Source organism: Lutra lutra, chromosome 4, assembly GCF_902655055.1.
Source record: "Lutra lutra chromosome 4, mLutLut1.2, whole genome shotgun sequence".
Classification (NCBI taxonomy): Eukaryota; Metazoa; Chordata; class Mammalia; order Carnivora; family Mustelidae; genus Lutra; species Lutra lutra.
This window is the reverse complement of record NC_062281.1, coordinates 17639369-17655155: the sequence shown is the minus strand read 5'-3', so window position 1 is coordinate 17655155 and position 15787 is coordinate 17639369. Positions and strand designations below refer to the sequence as shown.

The following is a 15787-nucleotide window of genomic DNA, read 5'->3' as shown; positions in this document are numbered from 1 at the left end:
CCCAGGGGGTTGGTGGAAAGCACCCCTCGCAACCAGCTCCCACTGCTTCTCGGGAGGCGCTCGAGACAAGGTCAGATTCACGTGTAGACACGTGGCGTTTAGTCATGGCTTGTGTTGTGAGGTGTGTAGTGCAAGTAGTGTGTTTCTAGAAATACAGCATTAATGTTTGTCAATGACTGACTTCTCTGGATGAGCAAGGACGCAAGGCTAACCCTCTAACGGGTCCCTCCCGCTCCCACCTGGAGATTCTTTCTTGAGGAGAGGGGATGCTGTGGAATTAGGGCTGTCACAACCAGAATGAGACAATGTTGCAAATGGGCATGTCACCTGGCACGTCTGTCGTGGCAGGAAAAGGCTGAGAATTGCTGTTTTAGAAAGGGATGCTGGCGGTGAGGAGGTTGGCCTGAAACTGTGTCTGTCGAGATGTTTGCAATTACAGGTGACAGAAAACCCCATCAAAGTGACATCAGTGTGCTGGATTCGGGCAGAGCAGCATTCAGCGGGCTCGCTGTCTGCATCTCTCAGGCCAGCGTGCTGCTCAGCTCTCGGGCAGGGCCCCCCACGTGTGGCAAGAAGGCCACCAGCAACCCTGCGCTACCATCCAGTCGGTTCGGCAACTCCACCAGAAAGGAGTGCGTGTCCCCCCAGGGGTTCCAAAAGAACCAGCCGAGGGAACCACACTGGTTCTGGCCACTTGGCGGGGGTCCCGAGCCCATTCTGGAGTCACTCATCATTGCTGGAGTGCTCAGACCCAAGTCCTGCGCCCACCGCCGGAGGTCCCGTGTGGGCCCGGCATGGGCAGGGGCATTTCTCTGCCCAGAGCTGACCTGCCATTGCCAGAGGAGGGGGGGAAGCCCTTTGGCCGGGGTCGGGGGGCCAGCCACAGGCAGGCGAAGCCCAAAGGCCAGGCCGAGACACAGGGAGTGGCTGTGGCTGCGGCTGCTGGGGAAGGGCATGGGGGGACTTGACCTAGCACGAGGAGTGGGGGTTTGGGAGGCATGGGAAAAGCAGTCAGGAAGAGGGGGGATGCTGAGTAAGCTGTGGGGTGAGGGAATCCGGGTTTCCAGTCTCAATGACAGAGAAGATGATGGGACTTTTATTTGGAGTGAGGAGATTTACGGAAAGATGGGGTATGAGGCAAGGGATCCACGAGGTTCTAGAAGTGTTACATTTGGGGCGCCTGTGAGACTCCCAGCGATGGGCATAGATGCCCAGAATACACATTTGGAAGACCCTCAAAGGCCATCCATCCCAGCCTCTGCCGAATTTCCCCATCAGATACCTTCCAGGTGGGGCAACTGAGTAGAGTCTCTTTTCCAACTGAGCAGGACAGGATCATCGGGTTGTTTTGTTTTGTTTAAGGTTTATTTATTAATTTTGGAGAGAGAGAGAGAGAGCAGGGGGAGGGGCAGAGGGAAAGAAGCAGACTCCTCGCTGAGTGGAGAGCCCTACCTGGGGCTCCGTCTCATGACCCTGACCCTGATTTCATGAGCTGAGCTAAAATCACAAGTCAGACACTTGAACTGACTGAGCCACCCAGGTGCCCCCATCTGATTTTTTCATTTATGTGTTATTTTCCTTGGGTTTTGTGAACCATCTTGACCTTGTTGGGTTGTTTTGTTTTTTTAATCAAGTTTCAGTGGAGAACGGCCCCTCCAGCCTTTGCGCACACAACCCATAGTCTGAGTGGGAGGGCTGGGGCTCTGCAAAGGGGGCCGGGGCCGGAAAGGCTGTTTGGTGGCTAGCTCTCTGCAAGGATGAGTGTAGAGCTTTGGGGTAGAGGAACTGGGGGAAGGTGGTTTACCCCACGCAGTCAGGGAGGGGGAACAGATTTGGCAGTTGGAGAGAAAAGCATCAGCAGAGTGGGGAAGGGCAGAGCACACCGAGATGAGGGGTAAACAGGGCGGTCCTGGAGGAGGGGAGCCAGTAAGAAAGGCTGAGGCTTCAGTAAGTTGACGTAACTTGTCCAGGCTCCCCCAGGGACAAAGGGCAGGAGCAGATGTGGAAAGCAAGTCCCCTCACTCGGGGCGGGGCGGGAGCTCCTAACCTCTGCCATGGAGAACAAGTGTTGGTACGGTAATGTGCGGGGGTGCCTGGGGGGCTCAGTTGGTTGAGCATCTGACTCTTGATTCTGGCTCAGGTCACAATCTCAGGATCATGAGATCGAGCCCCATGTTGGGCTCCACGCCCACGTTGGGCTCCACACCCTGCATCAGGCTCACATTCAGCGTGGAGTCAGCCCAAGATTCTCTCCCTCTCCCTTCTCGCGCTTGGGCGCACACACACTTCTCTCTCTCTCTCCCTCTCTCTTTCTCAGACAAGTAAGTAAATAAAATCTTAAAAAAAAAAAAAAATGTGTCAACCAGGGCAGAATGAAACAGCTTTGGGAAACTGGGTGTTGCTTTTCACTTTTGTTTTGCTTTGTTTACTTTTTTAGGGAAATGGGAACCCGAGGTGTCTGAACCCAGAGGGAAGGGGCTTCGGGGAAAGGAGAGGAGCTGAGACTTCCGACGAGGGCTCGGCTAGAGTCCCCGAGGAGCAGCAGGCCAGTGGAGGGGTTAGCCTTGTAGTGGGGACACCTGCTACCTCCCCTGAGGTGGAGAGAAGAGGGATACATGTGGAGATGGGGAAGAAGGTGCCCATTGTCTTGTGACTTAATCGTCTCATAAGATAGAAGGCAAATCTAAAATAGACAGGCAAAGTTAGGAAAATTAAAAATATTGGCACAGTTGCCATAGAAATTTCTAGGGGCATGAACAAAACATGAGTAAGAAGATCTCTGAGCCACACGACTCCGATGAGCTGAGCTAGCGTGAATGCACGGCACCCTCCCCAGGGGTTGGCAGCCGAGGAGGGGATGGGGGGAATGAGGTCAGGTGTCACAGGGTAGACTGGAGAGGGGGGAGGGGGAGTCGGGGTGCAGAACAAACGGTAACCGTACCGCTTAACCTCACTTAGTGAGCACTAACGTCAGCTCACTAACTCAGATCGCCTGTTTGAAGAACCAGAACAGGCCGGCATTAAAGGTTCTCCTTCAGCCTGATCCCGCAGGTGGAGAAGCCCCCCATTTCATAGATGTGGAAACTGAGGCTGGCCTGGTGAATGAGTGCACCGCATTTGGAGTACTCCGGGCTGCCTGTGGGTTTGGGGCCTGTGAGGTGGGCATTCTGGCTGTGGCCAGAGAAGGAGGGACACCTCCATCAGTGAGTGGCAGAACCTGCGTTGAAACTAGAGGAGAGCGGGCTCCGGCCTGTGTCCCTTTCCACGATTCAAGCAGGCACTAGTGACAAGTGCTGAGAGGGAGAAAGACCACGGGAGGCCAGGTCCTCCGTGGAATCTGTTGTTTCGGAGTAAACGAGTACCTTCTGGGCTCTGGGCTCACATAGGCCAGGCGTTGCTGGCTTTCTTTGTCCCCCTGCCTTGACTGCCCTGCCTCCGGTCACCACTCCTCCCCCACTGCTAGCAGGAGACCAACCCCCTTTCAGAGCCCTGTGTTGCCTAAATGCACAGTGACGCTAATGAGGGGGGCTCCGTGAGGTGGCTGCAAAGTTCACTTCATCCCCTGAAACTGGTTTGGGTAGAGGACGCCATGCAAGCTTTTTCCTACCGAATAAGAGAGCATCTCAAAGTAACAAGTGGAAAAAGACATTTCAATTCAATTAAAATCTTCCCCCTTTGAACACTCCCAGAGGGAGAAAGCCACTCAGAATTGGTGAGAAATCTAATTTATGGGCTCAGTGTCAGGAAATGGAGTGGTTCACAGTGAGCAGCTGTGCATCCCGGGGACCAGGCTGTGGGTGTCAAGCCAGAGCTCTCTGGGCACCCCCCTCGACAGCAAGCCCGTTACCTCTCCGGGCCTGTTTCCTCATCTGTGAAATGACGATCATGGCCAGGTGCTGGTGTCACGGGGATCACGGAGATTATGCATGGAACCGCCATGTGGTTACACCATCCTGCCTGCGCTTAACCAGACCAGCAAACTCCTTTTCTTTAAAAAAAAAAAAAAAAAAAAAAAAAAAAGTCCAGCTGAGCACCTGAGCCATAAAAACACAAGAAATAGCATCTTTTTTTTTTTAAGATTTTATTTATTTATTTGACAGAGAGAGACACAGCAAGAGAGGGAACCCAAGCAAGAGGAGTGGGAGAGGGAGAAGCAGGCTTCCCGCCAAGCAGGGAGCCCCATGTGGGGCTCGATCCCAGGACCCTGGGATCAGACCTCAGCTGAAGGCAGATGCTTAACAATTGAGCCACCGCCCCAAGAAAAAGCATCATAAAGTTCACCTCCGGGGCCCCTGGGTGGCTCCATCCATTGAGTGTCCGATTCTCGATTTCAGCTCAGGTCATGATCTCAGGGTGGTGAGATCGAGCCCTGCTTTGGGCTCTGCGCTCAGAGGGAGGGAGGTCTGCTTGAGATTGTCTCCCTCTGCACCTCCCCTTACTGTCCCTCTTCCTCTCTCTCCCTCTCTCCCTTTCTAAAATAAGATAAATGAATCTTTAAAAAAAAAAAAAAAAAACCTTCCCCACCCCCAGCCACCAGCTGTGCTGCTGTGGACTGTTGTGTCTAAAGCGGTCTTACGCTCTGTTACCAAGCACCCAGCGTTCTGTTTCCTTCTCTTTGGGCGTCGCTGTTTTAATACAGTTCTTCCCTCACTTCTGCATTGTCCTTTGAATTGTCATTGCACTTGGGGGCCAAGCCCTTCTACTCCAGCCCAACCTAGAAAAACGTCTCAGTCTTCATGCCGTAGAGCTCACCTCCGCCCACCCATGTCTGAGTTAGGAGAGGCGAGGTGACGTGCCTGCCCAGGCCACTGCACCTGGTGGCATGTCAGCCAAGTAAAGATTCCTATGCCTGCTTCTGGAGATTTGGGTTTAATAAGTCTGCACAGTGGGGGGCTCAGGAAAGGGATTTCTGCAAAGCAGCCCAGGTGGTATCTGATGGGTAGGGAGCCACATTGTAGACCCACCCCCCCCCCCACAAAATTCAAGTTTGGATTTAAGTAGGCTGGGGAGAAATCAGTAAAACTCAGGAACTAACTCGGGGTCACGAGTGACATTTCAAAAGTGATTCCCATTTAACAGGTGAGGAAATGGAGCAAGGATGGAGACAGGTGGGGGGCGCGCTGGGCAGCCAGAGCAAAGCCCAAGACCCCTGCATCGGGTTCCTTTCTTTCCACAACGCCCCCCCCCTCCCCCATCACCGCCACAGGGCACCTACCCTTCTGGATTCCTTCTTCTGAGGCTGCAGTGGTCTAGGGGGATGTTGTAACTTCAGACCATAAAGGAACAATCACACACTTACACGCACACAGGCGCGTGCGCGCACGCACACACACACACACACACACACACACACACACTCAAGGTCTACCCTTATGAACTGAGGCAGAATCCGTTAAGAGCTCTGTCAGAAGACCCAGCAAAGCTAAAAGCATCTTTTTTGGCTTTGATGTCTTGACAAGATGCTTCCTTTGAAAGCCCAGAGACAGCCCTGTTATTTCCTCTGACAGACGCAGTGGAAAGCCCTGAAATGAGAAGCAGCGATCCCCCCACCCCTGATGCCCCGAGGTCCGATTTCTTGAGAGCGGCCCACGTGCTCCCCGGGTAGGTGCGACGCCTGCCTGGGAGGCCCAAGGGGCGTGGGCTCCCTGGCTGGCTCTGACCTCTGCTCCCCCTTGGGCAGAAACCCCCAACCACCAGGGTCTCTTAAGTCTGACTCTTCACCTCCCCCCACCCGCATGCCTTCCTGGGGGAGTCAGGAACCTGGACGTTTCTCGAATCTGACAGCCAGGCTGTGTGTCAGTCGCCTTGTGACTGAGTCTCCAGGGGCTAGTCTGACAGTCTGACCCACTTTTCCTTCCCTTGAGGGCCACAGGCCACCTGTAGGGAGAGGCCAGGAAATGCTACCACCCTGAGTCTGGGAAGGAGGGGTGAGGAGGGATGCCAGTGGGGAAGTGCATCCTCAGGGAAGCTTCCAGAACCTTCCTGCTCCACGCCTGGCTCACCTCTGCGGGCCATCCTCCTCTGGGGGCTGGCAGAATCTTGGTCCCACCCCGGACTCAGTGAATTTTTAAAAAGATCCCCGTACAGCTGTTTCCCAGCTCGGCTGCTCTGGGCTACGTGACTTTGGCCAAGCTCCTTAACCTCTCTGAGCTTCCGAGTCTGCAGAGGGTCTCTGAAAAGTGAAGCACTTAAGGCTTGACATATACTAGGACTTGCGTGAATGTTAGCTGGCGTTGGTACTGGGAAAGCGATTGAGGGAGAATTGGTTTTACCACATTCAGACTCGAATCATCCAGCCTTGGGGAAGGAGGTCCAGACTGAATGGGAGAAAGTTCCAGATGCAAAGCAAAGAGCCCTCACCATGTGCTTAGCGTACAAATGTCACGGCAGAGAGAGGAGTCTCTCCAGCAGCCTGTGCCCTCACTGTTTAATTTGGGATTCGTTCAGATTATTGTTCATCTGCTCGGTTCGGGGGTTCCTACCTTCCCTGATGTGCCTTCTCTTCCTGCCACCCCCGCCCCACCACCCCACAGACGTATCTCCAAGACCTGCTGCTCCCATGACTCTGTTGCCGACAGAATGAAACAGCAGCACCTTGCCATGACATTCAAGGCCCTCCACAGTCAAGGCCCAAGCTGACTCGCCAGCCTCTTCCCAGCTTCCACCCTCACTTTGCCCTTTGACCTCAGTCCATCATTCCCCAGACTCATCCTTGCTCCTGCTGTCTCCTCCGTCCAGGAGTCTGTTCCTCTGATTGGGGTCCCCCTCCCCTTTCTCTCTACGCCAGGATCCGACTCGTGGGGCCCTGCTTAACCAGCGGAGGCTGCATCGTGTGCCAGGAGCACGGGTTCAGCTTGGACTGACTTTGTTCAAGTCCCAGCTCTGCCAAGAACTTGCCATGTAAGCTCGGGCAAGGCACCTCGCCTCCCCAGCCTGGGTGCATTCCTCTGTCAATGGAGGCTCATAACACCTGCCTCGCAGACCTGTTGTGAGGACTCATCCACGAAGTGGGAGCATTTCAATGCATCAGAGCCATGGTCATCTTATTTCTAGAAGAAAACTTCCTCTGGGAAGCCTTTTGCCTTCCTCCCACCCTGTCCTACGGAATGAGGCACCGCATGCTCTGTGTTCCGTTAGCTCCCTGCTTAGGGTCCCAGGCCACCCCACTCTGCATCTCGCCACTGCTTAACTTTTCTCCGTGGTGCTTATCAGCGGTCGGGCTTCTGCCCGTCTGTGCCCGTGACCGTGAGCTCCGCCAGAGCGGAGACCCCCGTGTCTGAGTGCGTCTGCACTCATCATGCTCAATATTGGCGGACTACATGAACAGATCACTTTCGTACCGTGGGGGGAATTTGGTTGGCACTGCCCTGCCTGGCTCTTAAGGACTGAGTCGTGTCTCCCCCCCCACCCTCCTGCCGCTCTGCCAAATTTGTGTGTTACAGAACTACCCCTGAGAGTGGGACTGGATTTGCAGATAGGGCTTTTAAAGAGGTGAGGAAAGGGGCACCTAGGTGGCCCAGATGGTGAAGCCTCTGCCTTCGGCCCAGGTCATGATCCCGGGGTCCTGGGATTGAGCCCAGCACCAGGCTCCCTGCTCAGTGGGGAGTCTGCTCCCTCTAGTTCTCTCTCTCTCTCTCTGTCTCTCAAATAAATAAATAAAATCTTTTTTAAAAAATTGTATTTCAAATGCCCAAATCTCTTGGCCAGTGTGTGCGAATTTAGCCACCTTCTGCTGTGTCAACAGGACCCTCTGTGGAACGTTAGGACCCTCTTCCCCTTACAGAGTTCCTTCATTCATGTGAGCCCCAGTACATGCACACGCAGGTGCAAGGGTGCACACACGTGTGCATACATAGTACTGAGACTGTGCTGTGCCTCCTTGCCCCGCATCAGCCACAGTTCCCACGAGGCAGCCGTCCTGCAAGTAACTTAAACTTCAGCCAGCATTTATAGAAAGCGTACTATGGGCCAGGTATGGTTCTGGGCTCTGGGGAAACCACAGTGAAAAGTTTCTGCATTTATGGAGTTTATATTCTAAAATAACACCTTCTAGGGCACCTGGGTGGCTCAGTCAGTTAAGCGTCTGCCTTGGGCTCCGGTCGTGATCCTGGGGTCCTGGGATCAAGTCCCACATCAGGCTCCCTGCTCAGCGGGGAGCCTGCTTCTCCCTCTGCCTGCTGCTCTCTCTCTCTCTCTCTGACAAATAAATAAAATCTTTAAAAAATAAAATACAGTAAAATAGCACCGTCTAGTAGAAGGTACCTCAAGGATAGAAATAGCCTGCACTGTTTAATGCAATAGCCACGGGCCACACAGGGCTGCTGAGGACTTGAAATGTGGCCAGCGTGACTGAGGAACTGGCTTTTAATTTTATTTTCATTCATTTAAATTCAAAGAACCGCATGTGGCTAGTGGCTGGTGGATGGAAAGCACAGTTCTAGAGGAAGAAATAAGTAAGCAGGTAAATACTGCCCCCCTCCTCTCACCCCAAAAATGTAGGAGTAAATCTTAAATATTGAAAAGTGCTACGAAGAAAGCGAAGTAGGGTAAGGAAATAGAGTGATGTGGGGAGGCATTTGTTTCGGTGGGGTGGCGGTCAGGAAAGGCCCCTCTGGCAGGGAATGTGATCACTGAGGAGTTCTGGGGTGGGACGGTCCAGCAGAGGCCCCGAGATGGAAGGGGTGCCCCTGCTCCAGCAGCCGGAGTGTGATACCCGAGAGGGAGCAGGAACCCAGGCCGGAACATTTGAGGGTTTGAGGGCTGTTATAAGGGTCCCGGAGAAAGGGCTTCATGCAGACAGGCAGCGTGAACTGATTCTTATCTTAAAACATCCCTCTGCTCTGGAGAGGTGGGAAGCAGGAGACCCACGGGAGGCTGCTGCAGGCTTCCAGGCAGGAGAGGATGGTAGCTGAGACAAGGCAGGGAGAAGGGGAAGCGGTGCCAAGCGGTCTGATATTAGATTTATTTTGAAGATCGCATCGGCAGGATTGCTGATAGATTCACTGGGACGACACAAGGAGGTTTGGGGCCAGAATGAGCGGTGGTGGAACCACTGACAGAGATGAGAAACCCTGGAGGAGTCAGTGTATGGCTGAAGGGGAAATGAGGGTCTGATCAGCACGAACGGGGAGGCTGACAAGGGCGATTTGGGTGCACTCAGCAAGAAGACACAGTCCCCTCTGCTCGGCTGTGCCCATGTCCTCTCCTCACCAGGGCCGTAAGGGATCGTCACTCGCTACTGCGGACATTGCCCAGCATGGAAATTCCAGGGCTCCTCCTTAGGATGGCTGCGTCCTGGGTTCACAAGGGGAAATGGCCCTCCCTGGGTCCTGCTCAGCTTTGCACCTGAGCCCCTCAGCAGATGGGTATGGGTAGAGTCCCGCAGAGTTGCTCATAAAAATAAGTCTTCACGGGGCGCCTGGGAGGCTCAGTGGGTTAGGCCTCTGCCTTCGGCTCGGGTCGTGATCTCAGGGTCCTGGGATCGAGCCCCGCATCGGGCTCTCTCCTCAGCGGGGAGCCTGCTTCCCCCTCTCTCTGCCTGCCTCTCTGTCTACTTGTGATCTCTCTTTGTCTGTCAAATAAATAAATAAATAAAAATAGGTCTTCACTTTCACCCTTGAACATTCTCTTCACTGGGACTCCCAAACCCAAGCCACTGGGAGGGCCGAGAGGTGGTATGCCATCTCTCCCATTCCCCTTCCTCCTGGATGTCAGCCATACGTGTTTCAAAACCCACCTCCCTTCTCCTTTAACCTCACAATGAAAGGGCCCCTCCATATCAACCCATGCATTTAGACGCTCAACATGGCTCGTTCCCCAGCTTGCCTTCTGTTAATATATCCTACTCCTATTAAGCAAATTGTTCCTGTACTCCCCAATTAATATTTGTTTAATGCAATTCCAATCAAAATTCTAATAGGATTTTTATTTTGCAGATGATTCTGATTTATGAGAATTGATTGAGGTGAATAAATGATCAAAATAACCCAGAAATGTTTTGCAAAAGAAGAGTGATAAGGAGGAATTCACTCTACCAGATATTAAAACATACTCTTTTAGGGGGAGGGGGTTGATGTCACGTGGTAGTTGTATTTATTTTCTCAGGAGCCTCCATACTGTTTGTGACAGTGACTGCATAAAACATACTCTATTAAAAAAAAAAAATTAAGTGAGACATAAGTACGGGTCCCAGTACCTAGATAAGAGGCACAGAATAGATGACTCAGAAACGCCCTAGTATATATAAAAATTTAATGTATGACAAAGATGATTCCATATCTAGAAGAGATAACACAATATGTGCTATGAGATAATTGGTAACTTTCAAGAAAAATGGTTAGATGTATGTATGTATCTTACAGCTTAACCCAAGATCAGCTCAATTCCAGATGTAACAAATAAAGCTAAAACACTCTAAGAAAACATAGAGTAATATGTCCAGTTATCAAAGAAGACAATCACTTTCCTTTTTTTTAAATGTGCAAGTGATTTTTATTTATTTTTTCTGTTGAAATATGATTGACATATAATATCCTGTTAGTTTCAGGTGCACCTTGTAGCGATTCCATGTTTTCTTGTCATTAGGAAGTAGTCCCCACGATAAGTCTAGTCACCTTCTGTCACCGTACAAAGTTATTATAGTATCATTGACTATATTCCCTATGCTACACTTTACATCCCCAGGACTTACTTTTCTATAAGTGAAAATTTGTACCTCTTAACCATTACCCTTTACCTATTTCATGTGCCCTGTCCCCGAACCCTCCCCTCTCTGGTAACCAGCAGTTTATTTCTTGTAACTGGAAATCACTTTCTACATATAAAATCACAATGAAAGGAGCCACAAAAGAAAAAGGTTGGTAAATGTGCTGCCTCTAAAACTTAACATTTTTATATGTAAAACAAGAAAAACACCATCTACAAGAGTAAAAGATAAATGATAGACTAGAAAAATTTTGCAACAAATATAATAACGTACTGATATTCTTAATCTGGAGAGAACTCCTACATTAATAATAAAACCACTGAGCATCACAAGATAAAAATGGCATAAATAAGCAATTCAAAAAGAAAGAACACACGTGGCTAGTAAAATCTCTGGAAACAATTCAACCTGATTAGCAATCAAGGAAAGCACAAAGGCATATGAAGACAGTTTAACCCTACCTAATTGGCAAGGCTTTTTCATGGTAGTATTTCTGTAAGTAGAGCGGTAAATCGAGCGTTCTCGCTCACTGCTTGGGGAAGGTCTGGCTAATGCAAAAGCTGGCCAAGTGAGTCAAGAGAACTTCAAATGTATATACTCTTTGACCCAGTGCTTCTGTATCTAAGCATTCATCCAAGGTAGTTGTCAGAAATAAGGACTCAGGGTATTGACCATAATTTTGTTGAGAAGGGCCAAAAATTGGAAATAAATATCCAGCAAAAGTTGGAAGGCTAAATACCTCATGTGTGGTCTGTCCCTACAAGAAAATACCACGCAGCCATTTTTTTAATCATTATTTTGCTCAATATTTGTAGAAACGAGGAACCTTTCAATGAGTGAAAGGAAGGCACTACAATATTTGGGGTAATTTTTTTTCTTCTTTACACTTCAAAGCATTTTCTGGATTTTCTCTCCTGGTGATTTTACTCTTACAATAAGAAACAAACATGGATACCCATTTTCTAATGCCCGTGAAACACCGCTTGCCGGCCCCAGGTCTTGCTTCTGATGTAGCATCAATTAAAGTAGCTAGAGGGCCCAGTGACATCTCTTCTTCAACATCCCTTCCACCAGCCCGCCCACCACTCAGTGCCTTTGTTGCTTTTCTCTGTTTGCCGCTAAACACGAACGAGTGACCTGCACCCTCCTTTGCTTGCTCTGGGCCAGTTCCCACGGCCGTTTCCAAAGAGAGGAAGAGAAGAAGATGACCTTTCATTTTCATGGGCCCCGCTCTGACCGTCTGTCCTTACCTAGGTGTTTCCTTTTGGGTGCCAGTTGGGGTGGCTTAAAAAGAAATGCTAGTTTCTTCCGCCTTGTGGAAAAACACTGACCCTGTCTTTGTTCTTGTCCCACAGATATGATGCTGCCTCTTGTGTGTAGCCATTGGAGCAGTGACAATTTTCTGGGCTGAGATCATTCTCAACACTCAAACATTAGACTTCAGCATTCAAGGAAAGCCAAAGCCATTGGAGGGGGACTACAAGCCCAAAGCCTTTTATCTTACTTGTTCCAAAAATCTCACTGCCCCTTTCCTACCTGCCCACCCCTGCCCCGCCCCCAGATTAAACTATCGCACACAGACAGGCAGCATGGCGAGCAAGCGAAAATCCACCACGCCGTGCATGGTTCGGACCCCACAAGTAGTAGAACAGGATGTGCCCGAGGAGGGAGACAGGGCCAAAGAGAAAGGAATCAGCACGCCACAGCCTGAAGCAGCCAAGGACAGTTGGACAGTGGAACCCGAAAACTCTTCCAAAGAAAATGAAGTGATCGAAGTGAAATCTACAGGGGAAAACCAATCCAAAAAACTCCAAGGTGGTTACGAATGCAAGTACTGCCCCTACTCCACGCAAAACCTGAACGAGTTCACGGAGCACGTCGACATGCAGCACCCCAACGTGATCCTCAACCCCCTCTACGTGTGTGCCGAATGTAACTTCACAACCAAAAAGTACGACTCCTTGTCTGACCACAACTCCAAGTTCCATCCCGGGGAGACCAACTTCAAGCTGAAGTTGATCAAGCGCAATAATCAGACTGTCCTGGAGCAGTCCATCGAAGCCACCAACCATGTCGTGTCCATCGCCGCCGCCGGCCCCGCCAGCAGCGACGGTGATCCCGGCATCTCCGTGAGTAAGACGCCCATCATGAAGCCAGGGAAACCAAAAGCTGATGCCAGGAAGGTGCCCAAGAAGCCCGAGGAGGCCACCCCCGAAAACCACGTGGAGGGGACGGCCCGCCTGGTGACTGACGCGGCTGAGATCCTCTCGAGACTCGGAGGCGTGGAGCTCCTCCAGGACACGCTAGGGCACGTCATGCCTTCTGTCCAGCTCCCACCAAATATCAACCTTGTCCCCAAGGTCCCCGTCCCGCTGAATACTACCAAATACAACTCCGCCCTGGACACGAATGCCACCATGATCAACTCCTTCAACAAGTTCCCATACCCAACTCAGGCTGAACTGTCCTGGCTGACCGCTGCCTCCAAGCACCCGGAGGAGCACATCAGAATCTGGTTCGCCACCCAGCGCTTAAAGCATGGCATCAGCTGGTCCCCGGAGGAGGTGGAGGAGGCCCGGAAAAAGATGTTTAATGGCACCATCCAGTCGGTACCCCCGACGATCACCGTGCTGCCAGCCCAGTTGGCGCCCACCAAGATGTCACAGCCCATCCTCCAGACAGCACTGCCATGCCAGATTCTCGGCCAGACCAGCCTGGTGCTGACTCAGGTGACAAGCGGGTCGACGACCGTCTCTTGCTCCCCCATCACACTTGCCGTGGCCGGAGTGACCAACCACGGCCAGAAGAGACCTTTGGTGACTCCCCAGGCTGCCTCCGAGCCCAAGCGTCCACACGTCGCTCAGGTGCCAGAGCCCCCACCCAAGGTAGCCAACCCCCCTTCCCTGACCCCGGCCAGCGACCGCAAGAAGACAAAGGAGCAGATCGCGCATCTCAAGGCCAGCTTTCTCCAGAGCCAGTTCCCCGACGACGCAGAGGTCTATCGGCTCATCGAGGTGACCGGCCTGGCCAGGAGCGAGATCAAGAAGTGGTTCAGCGACCACCGGTACCGGTGTCAAAGAGGCATCGTGCACATCACCAGCGAATCCCTTGCCAAAGACCAGCTGGCCCTCGCGGCCTCCCGACACGGCCGCACGTACCATGCGTACCCAGACTTCACCCCACAGAAATTCAAAGAAAAAACCCAGGGTCAAGTTAAGATCCTGGAAGACAGCTTTTTGAAAAGCTCCTTCCCGACCCAAGCGGAACTGGACAGGCTAAGGGTGGACACGAAACTCAGCAGGAGGGAGATAGAATCCTGGTTCTCGGAGAGACGGAAGCTTCGGGACAGCATGGAGCAAGCTGTCTTGGATTCCATGGGGGCCGGCAAAAAAGGCCAAGACGTGGGGGCCCCCAACGGTGCTCTGTCTCGGCTTGACCAGCTCTCCGGAGCCCAGTTAGCCGGTTCCCTGCCCAGCCCCTCACCAGCAATTACAAAGAGTCAAGAACAGGTCCATCTCCTGCGAAGCACGTTCGCCAGAACCCAGTGGCCCACCCCCCAGGAGTACGACCAGTTAGCGGCCAAGACCGGCCTGGTCCGGACTGAAATCGTGCGTTGGTTCAAGGAGAACAGATGCTTGCTAAAAACCGGGACCTTGAAGTGGGTGGAGCAGTCCCAGCACCTAGCCGGCGAGGCCGGCCACGGCCACGGCCACGGCCACGACGCAGCGCCGAGGAAAACCGCGAGAGCCGTCGTCGCCGAGAGCCCAAAGAATGGGAGCGAGGTGGGTCAGCCCCACTACAAGGACCCCAAAAAGCTCTGCGACGAGGACTTGGAGAAGTTAGTACCCAGGGGGAAAGTGAGCAATGAGCAGGCAAAAGACGGTGCGCCGGCCAAGCCTTCGGAAGGCACCTCGGACAGGTCGGAGGGCAGCAGCCGGGACGGCCCGGGCAGCGACGAGAACGAGGAGTCGGGCGTTGTGGATTGGGTGGAGGTCACGGTCGGAGAGGAGGACGCCGTCTCAGACAGGTCCGACAGCTGGAGTCAGACCGCAGCCGAAGGCGCCGCCGAACTGGCCGGCTCGGACTCCGACAGCATCCCGGCAGAGGCCGGCCAGGCCTAACAGGTAACTCCACCTGCTCCCCGTCTGGGAATGAGGGGAGGGCGCTAGTTTTCTTCCTTTTCATTGCCGGGGTCAGTATAGGCTGTAGGGGACGGAGATGTTGACACAGATGATGGGGTCTTATTTTTAAAAGGAAAGAAAATAGTGATGCCATCAGGCCGGGTCGGAGGACCCAGAGTGGGTCGGGCAGGACCAGCCAAGAGGGTCCTTGGCTTCACATTGGATGGAAATCAGATGTGAGCCAGCAGGAAGCGAGAGCAGAGTTTACTGAAGGTATAGAGAGAGAGCAGATACAGCCAGAGGGTCTGGGAGACTCGGAAAGGAAAGGACCATGGGTCCCATCTTTGCTTGGGATCTGGGGTTTTCCTTGACGACTTTGTTCTAGTCATCCGTGAACTGGTAGGAACAAGGACAGGGTCCAGTCGTCCTCCTAAGTTACTCATTCCCTGGATCCCAGAGGGTCTTGGCGTCACCATGTCTGGGGCCAGTCGTTTGCAATAGGCTTAGAAACATGCCAGCCTTGCCCGGTCATTCCTGGGATGTTACCTATTGTGCCGGAAGCCTCCAGAGAAATCATTAATTCCTTGCCCCTCTCAAGGAGGACACACATGAAGGCGTGTGTAGGGCGGGGGTGCAGGTCCTCTCGAGGATGGAAACAGGAAAGGCAGCAAAAAGCGGACTTCTGTGGACTCCTTCAGTTTCCCTGTCTCACTCAGCGCTGGCAGATTCTCTGTCCTCATTTGCAAGGCTGATGGGTGACAGCGCCATTGCCTGTGGCCTGTTATGGACACCCCCCTCTGGGGCCTGTCCATTCTAAAGTCTAGATGCAATCGTCGCGGGGATACATCCTTCTCTTTCTTCGTGTTCGCTGCTCTAAGAAACAAAGGATGTTTTTCCTTTTTCTTTCCGTCTTTTTTTTTCTTCATTTTCTTTCCTTTTTGGATTTTTTTTAGAATAGTTA

At 52.3% G+C, this 15787-nt stretch overlaps 1 protein-coding gene across 3 annotated transcripts in view; it reads left to right on the top strand.

Annotated features, from left to right (window-relative positions):
• Positions 1-15787, top strand: part of ZHX2 (zinc fingers and homeoboxes 2) — a 156530-nt gene that overhangs the window by 128402 nt on the left and 12341 nt on the right. For all 3 annotated transcript variants that reach the window (XR_007126452.1, XM_047724210.1, XM_047724211.1), the window contains exon 3: positions 12061-14829. Coding sequence is in view for 2 of the 3 variants with exons in the window: in XM_047724210.1 (XP_047580166.1) it covers positions 12295-14826 (2532 nt within the window). In the remaining variant the exon portion in view is untranslated. The remainder of the gene's footprint in view (positions 1-12060; positions 14830-15787) is intronic.